Source organism: Colletotrichum acutatum, assembly GCF_030867785.1.
Source record: "Colletotrichum acutatum strain CBS 112980 chromosome Unknown BDZ83scaffold_172, whole genome shotgun sequence".
Taxonomy (NCBI): Eukaryota; Fungi; Ascomycota; class Sordariomycetes; order Glomerellales; family Glomerellaceae; genus Colletotrichum; species Colletotrichum acutatum.
This window is the reverse complement of record NW_026849166.1, coordinates 20,636-28,375: the sequence shown is the minus strand read 5'-3', so window position 1 is coordinate 28,375 and position 7,740 is coordinate 20,636. Positions and strand designations below refer to the sequence as shown.

General features: G+C 49.7%; 2 protein-coding genes across 2 annotated transcripts; both read right to left on the bottom strand.

The window, feature by feature from the left end:
- Nucleotides 1–2,854: 2,854 nt before the first annotated feature.
- On the bottom strand, nucleotides 2,855–4,043 carry BDZ83DRAFT_724057 (uncharacterized protein; the record flags this gene model as incomplete). The annotated part of the gene is made up of 3 exons (XM_060512620.1): nucleotides 2,855–3,682; nucleotides 3,744–3,791; nucleotides 3,852–4,043. 3 exons carry the CDS (start codon nucleotides 4,041–4,043, stop codon nucleotides 2,855–2,857), a joined length of 1,068 nt encoding a protein of 355 aa, XP_060358790.1.
- Nucleotides 4,044–4,474: 431 nt separating this feature from the next.
- Nucleotides 4,475–7,055, bottom strand: BDZ83DRAFT_745065 (Sodium:solute symporter family-domain-containing protein; the record flags this gene model as incomplete). The annotated part of the gene is made up of 4 exons (XM_060513179.1): nucleotides 4,475–6,062; nucleotides 6,110–6,387; nucleotides 6,448–6,709; nucleotides 6,768–7,055. 4 exons carry the CDS (start codon nucleotides 7,053–7,055, stop codon nucleotides 4,761–4,763), a joined length of 2,130 nt encoding a protein of 709 aa, XP_060358789.1. The 3' UTR covers nucleotides 4,475–4,760.
- Between the last annotated feature and the right edge of the window lie 685 nt (nucleotides 7,056–7,740).

The following is a 7,740-nucleotide window of genomic DNA, read 5'->3' as shown; positions in this document are numbered from 1 at the left end:
GATCTGACTCTGCCCGTGTTGCCGGCGCGCTAAAGAAAGACCCGAGAAGCGAGGAAGACGAGTGGCGTGTGGCGAGCGAACTAGACTCTAGAGAACGGACGAGGTAGCGAGCGACAGATCCGGCCTTGCGTGAGGACTGTAGAGTGACGTGAAGGATGTTTCTTCCAGAGTCCTTCTCACACGGCGTGCGTGGTGCGACTGAAGTGACAGGGCATTAAATGTGACTGACGGGGATGCAGGTGAGATGAGAAAGAAAGTGGATCATATGCTCGCTCCAGCCTCCAGTTCCCTGGCCCCCCACGGCCCCCAAAGCTCTCGGCCGTTTCGGGCTTCTGCCATCTTGAACCTCCGACGCCCGGCCCCTGGTCTCATCTTTCCAGTTCGCCTTACATAAGCGTAAACCAAACTCACATCTACCATCTGGCCAACCAAGTTAACTCTGGGAACTCTATCAGGCAGCATCAAGATTACACAGAAACGTTCTAGTCTGATTCGGGTTGTTGGCGTTGAACTTTAAGACGTGCACTGCTGGAAGACAGTTCAACACTCGCCCGGTTCGGATCCGGCCTATCCGTTTATTCGACGCGTAACCATAGTGTTTTGGCGATTTGGTGATGTAAGTAAAGTATTCTTAGTCTTTTTAAACCGTACCTTTGCCAGCTTCAGAAGGCTAAAGAGGCGATATACTAATTAGTTCATGGTAGCCAATGGGTGGACATGAGGAATGGTCGATAAGTGGAACTGCCTTCACGTTCGCTCATTATAATATTGACTACCTAGATCTACCAAAGCTGAATCCTTCGCTTTCCACTGTCACGTCTTCCGAGATATCGATACCGGTATTGGCCTTTAAAATACTGCTTGGTTCTATGGAGCGTATGTAATAAGCATGCTAACGCGTAAGACTTTTGATTATTTGACTACCATTCTGCTATCTTTGCAAACAGCTGCCGCTTGGAGTGCAATTCCCCCGCCTTACTAGTTTCCACTTCGCAAATCAATCGTAGGGCACGGCGATCTGCAATCTGTTGCCACGACTTGAACCGCAAATCTCCAGTTGCCATGTCGCCGCAATTGTGATTATCGCTGTGTTATCTTTCCCAATGACAAATCGGAGAGAGAATGAAAATGGTTCCGTTGGACTGAAGTCTTCCATTATTTCGAGCTTGGGCATATGCGTTGCCGCCATTCCTGCTGCCGATATCAGGAAATTCGTCCCCGCGACGTCTTTAAGAAGTCGAAGAACATGATTCGTCAAGGACAAATGAGTAAGGCACGACCAACGACGCGGGTGTTCTGGATCATTTGCCGGAGCACCAGTAGATGTAGCTTTGATGTACTTTGCGAAAAAGTCGATAGCGTCGATGACGTTGGGTAACGCGACGCGTTCACGCCGGTAGCTCGCCTCCACAGCCGCGGAAATAAGACTGTAGCTGAACGGTCTGTATTGACTGAGGTTCCAGGGGAATATCTCCATTATTGCGTTCCAAACGGTCAACGTTTTCATGCTGGGGTTATTGATTACGGCTCGAAGGACTTTTTTGCTGGCCACATCTCGAGTCCCCCGATCGTTTCGACCAAATGCAGGCCAGTACATATATCCAAAATATTGGATACAAGGCAAGCTGGCGGCAATCTTTTCTCAAGACTCCTCCGAAAAGCTTCGGTAGTGTTGCCGATCCATGGAGAATCTCTCAATGATGGGAACTTGTGGTAATTCCTGAGCTTGGAAGTCGGGGTCTGAGAAAGTGCTGAGAAGACGCTTTTTGCCATCCAGAGTCCGGTTAGCCTGTGCTCGGCCACAAGAGTATCGATGAAAGGCGTTGCAATGGGGCGTTTTCTCGTTGTCAGCATTAGAGCCAGCACAAAGTTCAAGTGTGATATGATGTACAGGTATTGCTTTTCCCCATTGTGAAAGCACACGAAATAAGGCTGTCAACGCCTCCGTGACTACCACATTGATTGCCGCTACTGTGTCGAAAGCCTCTCGATGATCGTATTCTGCTCCGGTGAACTCCGCTGTTCCGATGAGGAGGGTGATATTCCTGACAAGCTGTATTCGGTAACCTCTCACAACCTGGTCCATGCGACCGATTTCTTTTCTGCAGGACCGAAAGCTCAGATTTCAAAGATCTCAGGCTCAAAGAAATTTTGCCATCCCTCGAGACGCTGGCCCAATGTGCCATTTCATGTCTTTCCTTAGCTAGCGGCGGGAGCTTCTCGAGTATCATAAGCCAGAGCTCTTGCGGCAAGGCCTTCCACAATGGATGGACAGAGATACCTGCGGTTCGAGGATTGGGTTCGGATTGCCCATTCGAGCCCATAATAACATCTGAACACAGCTCCATCGTTGCCTGGGGAGGTCGTTAAATTAACTCTCTGACGAACAATCAGTTTGAAGTCGGAAGCCGGGTTTGGCGCTTGGTATTCACGTTTCAGTGGTGCATTTTCTTTCGTATTTGCGTGCTATGTTAACTTTTCGTTCAGTTGTGCAATGAGAAATGACTTAAAGTCGGTACTAACTTATACTGCGCACGAAAAGCTGTCAGTCCGACACCCGGAAGGGCAGCACATTGATATACTTCGACACCTTGGTGGACTCCTGGGACCTTAATGGCCAACCCGATCTTGCCTTTAGCCAGGTTACGGTAATCAGCCGTGCCCTTCATATTTCACTCGCTTAAGGGTTCTCAGCAGATCTGATGCATCGGCCTTCTACATTAAAGCATACAGTTGAGCCATCGTAACATGAGCATGGAACCACTCGACATTTTAAACCATCTGATTTATTGGCTAGGTTGGTAGGTAGGATTACCGATTTCCGTATGTTCTCTCTGTAAAACAACTAAGTTGACTACTTGCCCTGCATAAAAGGCGCCTTCTCGAGAGCCTGTGCTTGAATATGCCAAACTCTCCGACCCTTTCGCAAAAGCTGATCACCAAACTTGTCAAGTACCTCCTCAACGTCAGGCAAGTTCTTGCGCCTAGACTCGTGGAATTCTTTCTCGGACCCGAATGTGGCAGCCTGCCAAATGTCTTTCCAGCGATGGACGGCCTGGATGGCCAGGTTGCTCTTGCTCTGCACTCTCGTAGCCACCATGTAGAACGAGGAGCGCTTGTTATGACCAGTCGTCGGCTTGAAGGTTTTGATCTCGGAAAACTGGGAAAAGCAGTAGAGCTCACAAATTGTGCCCCAAGCCTCCATCTTGTGGAAGAGTACAACCATCGTTCCTCCAGGTCTCAGCCGCTCGAGGCCGAGCGCAAGCTGGCTGGCAGTCAGTCGCTGAGACTCGCTCTCAAGTCGATATGAGGCACGCTCTTGCTTGTGCACCTTTGTTCCTCCACAAATGACGAGATCGAACTGTTGGCTAGGCGTGAATTGGCGAGGTAGGAACTTGGCAAAGTCTGGGTGGTCGGCAGGAACGTCATTGATGCCCATGTCCGCAGCGAGCATGGTCACGTCGACGTCTCTGCGGTCGATGTCAAGATTGTCCGGTATCATGGCTTTATGACCTCCGTCAGATTCGTGAAGACTGAAGCCCGTTGCTTGAGCGCCTGGGTTTAGATGCATCGCCGTTGCGAGGAAGCCGCCGGGCGCCATGCCCATGTCAAGGATCTGCGTCTTGCCCCAGCTAGGGGTTTTGACTTTGAGGGCGCCCGTGTTTTCTTTGCATCTCTTGGCCTATTCTCTTCATCATGTCGTAAAAAGCTATCGTAGCCCGCTCGCTGGGGTTCTCGGCGACGCGACGCTGGTTCTCGAAGAAAGTGTCACCTGCAGGGTTCTCCCATCCCTGTGGATTGCGACCGGTGTTAGCATTCTTCAGAGCGAACAAATAGAACTATTTACGAACTTTCTTGCGCAAGTTGCGGACTTTGACAAACTCTGGGGAGTTCTTTTCCAGGTAGTCATGGATGAGCCTGCCCCGACTTTCCCAGTCTTGGTCGGATTCACGACACTCCCGCCGCTCGGATGTGGAAGCTTCCATTACCACGGGCGAGGGAATTTCGTCATGACTGCCGATACCTTCGGTGACTACCGCCATTTGACGTGCCGTGTTAATATGTAATCTTGATGAATCGAGCAAGTAAGTTGGTGACAGCGGGGTGAAATACGCAAAAAGAAAATGCATTCAGAGGTTTGGATTTATTTCATGCAGCCGCGAGTGATGCCTGAGATGTGCCATCACGTGCCTTCCAGCGTATTCCAAACAAAGGTTTGGAATATACCGAAGCCTGAAGAGGGTGATCGCAGCCTGATAAGTTAGATGCCGACATTCACTGGCCCCATTGCTACCTTATTTCCAGTTGGGGTTGACGGCCTCCTGCATCTTGTTTGTCTTCAACCAATGAGGCCCGACTCATCTCCGAACCAAACGCACATCACATGCGAGACCTGTGCTAGTACATACTGGCCAAGAGCATTTATAGACGTCAAGAGCTGGTAAAATATTGTCATGTTCTTTGAATGTAGAACCATGAAGATCTGTTCTTGACAGAAGCCGAAATCAGTCTCTCTGATTGCCATCCCGCACTATCAGCGCACTGAGACTTCGAGAGACCATTCTAAGCTTCCATCTACTAGGAGGACACTCGAGTTTAATGCTCGTCGGGTGTCTCAGTTGGGAGCAGGCAAGATTGGTCCGCAGGCCTAAAATTACGGGGATTCTGCTAGCAGAAAAGATTTTTCAGTAGTCAACACTAATGGTGGCTCAGGCCGTATCTAGATATTGGAGCCCATACCGGACTCCCGGCTTCTCAAATCAATGTTTAGACTTAAAAAGGTCCCTACTCGAGTGCCAAACGCCCTTGGCGCCTCTTACAATCTCATAGCGTCCATCATACAGAGGGTATACAACAACAGCAAAAAAGGCAAAGAACTGCCAGATGATCGCCACCGTTGTCCAGCTCCTAAAGAAGGTCTTCTCAAAGATGTAGTCGCGATACAGCGGCATTGGCCAGACAATGAAGGTAATGAGTACGATGGCGACGAACATGTACCAGGCGATTCGGTACCAGCGGTATAGCAACTTGATGGTCTCGTCGTCGAACGGGTGGCGAACATCATCCAGGTTGACTTCACCTGCCACCGAGGTATCTTTGGAAGAAACCGCGGCAGAGACCTTGTCGCCTGCAGCAGTGGCGGCATTCTTCTCCGAATCATCTGATTTTCCAGGATTGAATAGAGAAGACGCGAGTGGTTCTCCTTCCGAAGTCGACGAAGTACTACCGTTGTTATTCGCCTCCTCTTTTTCGGTACTCTGCTTCAACTGATTCTCTTCGGCAATCTCGGCAACAAGAAAGCGTCTCCAATCGAACTTTTCGGGTTTATACAAAGACAGAAGCACCGAGTAGAGCGCAGGCGAGAAGAAAGATCCAATGGCCCCGTAAAGAGCTGGTAAGCTGCCTTCTGTGGTCTTCATGTTGATTTCACCGTAAATGACATGTGCTGTTCCGAGCCAGATGCCCAATCCTGTGAGGAAACCAAGGATCGGGGATGCAATCGAAGCTAGGTGTGTCTGGCCTGACCAGCATAGAGTCAAGCCAAGCGGAATGATACCCGGGCAAGAAAGGATAGGACGGAAGTAGCCGATCCAGGTCATATCAGCGCCTCCGTAGTTCAATGCGAGTGAGATTGCCGTGATGAACACCGCATGAAAAACCACTGTAAGATGGCTGACGTGGACCAATTTCTTATCGGATGCTTTGGGGTTGAGGTACGTTTTGTAGACGTCGAAAGATAAGATGCTGCTGACTGCGATCATCGACGAAGAGACGGTGCTCGTCAAGGCCATGAATACAAGAACGAGGAAAGCGTCGATGCCCTGATCGCCGATGAGAGCTTTGATGGTGTATGGCATGACAAGTCCAGCGTTGACCTGTGCCGACGTGAACTCATGCGGATAGCCCGGCCAAATTGGAGTGTTGTGCAATGCTCTTGCAGTGAGACCGATGACGGTACCGAGGCCCCATGGGATACCAAAGATTGCTACTGCAGCCAGATTGTATCCCGGAACAGTTGCGTTCACTTCCGTTGCGAATGACTTTTGCCAGAAAGCGGTGTCCTGCCAATTCGATTAGTATCAACCTCCATGAGCACGCAATCACTCACCATTACGACAAGAGCCAAGTTTCCAAACTTCAAGATTAGACCCCAAATGATCGCATCTCGAGACTTCATCGTGAGCAGAGAGCCCTTGTAGTTTCCGTCAATCAAGTTCTCTGAAGCCGTGGCCACCACCTTGTCGTATAGTCCACCAAGCCCACCGACGGCATCATGGGTGAGGACCTTGAGTGTAAAGTAGATGATGAGGATCAGCGCGATGAGGGTATGCAAATAGTCTGTGATGAAGGTTGCTTTCAGTCCGCCAACCGCGGTGTAAAGTACGACTGAGTTGGCCAATGTCAGCTCACGTTTGCATTTGGGTTAAAGGTATTGGCTCAACCAACCTCCAAGTGGAATGAGAATTGTGGCAGCGACAAAATGCATGCCCGAGATACCGTAGATGAGTTGTGACCCGGTGAGGATCATACCAGCACAGCCGAAAACGTTATTCGTAATGTTGAGGATAATGAAGACAATGTGACCGATCCATCCGTATCTTAATCGAATGATTTCAAGCGAGGTGTGCGCGTAAGGAACTCGAATCTTTGCCAACACGCCGAGTGCAGCCATCAAGGCAATTTGGAAGCAGAGACCTGTTGACCACCACTGCTCGGAGCATCAGTGACAACTTCGCCTATCGTAGTATTGGGGCAATTGCACTCACAAAAGGCACAGCAAGGCCAAATTTATAGCAAAATGCTGCTGAAAATACTGTCTCATTGATCCACATCCAAGAAGAGAAAACAGCTGATGCTGTCAAGCCTGTCCCAACCGACCGATTGGCCACCATGAACATTTCTGAGGTGCCAGAGTCCTCCGCCAAGTAGGCCTTTTGGATCTTGACTGCTGCTAGAATAACTCCACAAAAGCCGATACCAAGGCCAATGAGCATGCCATAGCTGGTCGACTGAGGAATCAGGGTCTCTCCTGATACATCTAGTTGAACCGACATTGCGACGAGACGTTTGTCTGCTAAACCTCTGTGTACGAGCAGGCCGATTTGCGAGTCGATGAGATGGAAAGCAGAGGCTCAGAACACCACAAAATTGAAATTCATCCGAAAGGCCAAGCAGCACTACTTTAACATAAGCCGCTTCCGCAAAGCTTGACTTCGAACCGAGATCGGTATCTTAGGGCCCCAGTTGTTGGTCACATCTTAGCTGCCCCGCATTGCGTTATGAACTCAACCCATGTCGGCAACTACGATTACTTACTTGCGGGCCGGGAATTGATAACAGACGCCTGTAAGGTGGTATCTGTAGTGTAGACATAATTTAGACTTTTGTTGGAATTTAAGCGATTCTGCCGGAGACATTGCTCGGAGGTTTGCTAGCTTGGCAGATCGCAATCGGTTGCGTGCGATGATGCAATCTGCAGATGAGCCACCCACAACTCATCGCGACAAGGCTATTGGATCAAAGCAGTAACAACAATGCGCGCTATCGGCATTCCTTCGACTTGACATAGTAGCATATAGTTACTCTGAGCCAGCAATGTTGAAGGAAACAAATGGCAAAACAACCGTTTTTTGGGGGCCGCCATCGCTAGAATCCAGAGATTGCAAGACACATAGCATCACAACCGAGACCTTGGAAAAGTCTCATCATGGCCGACAACTCAGATCCTACCACAGGCCG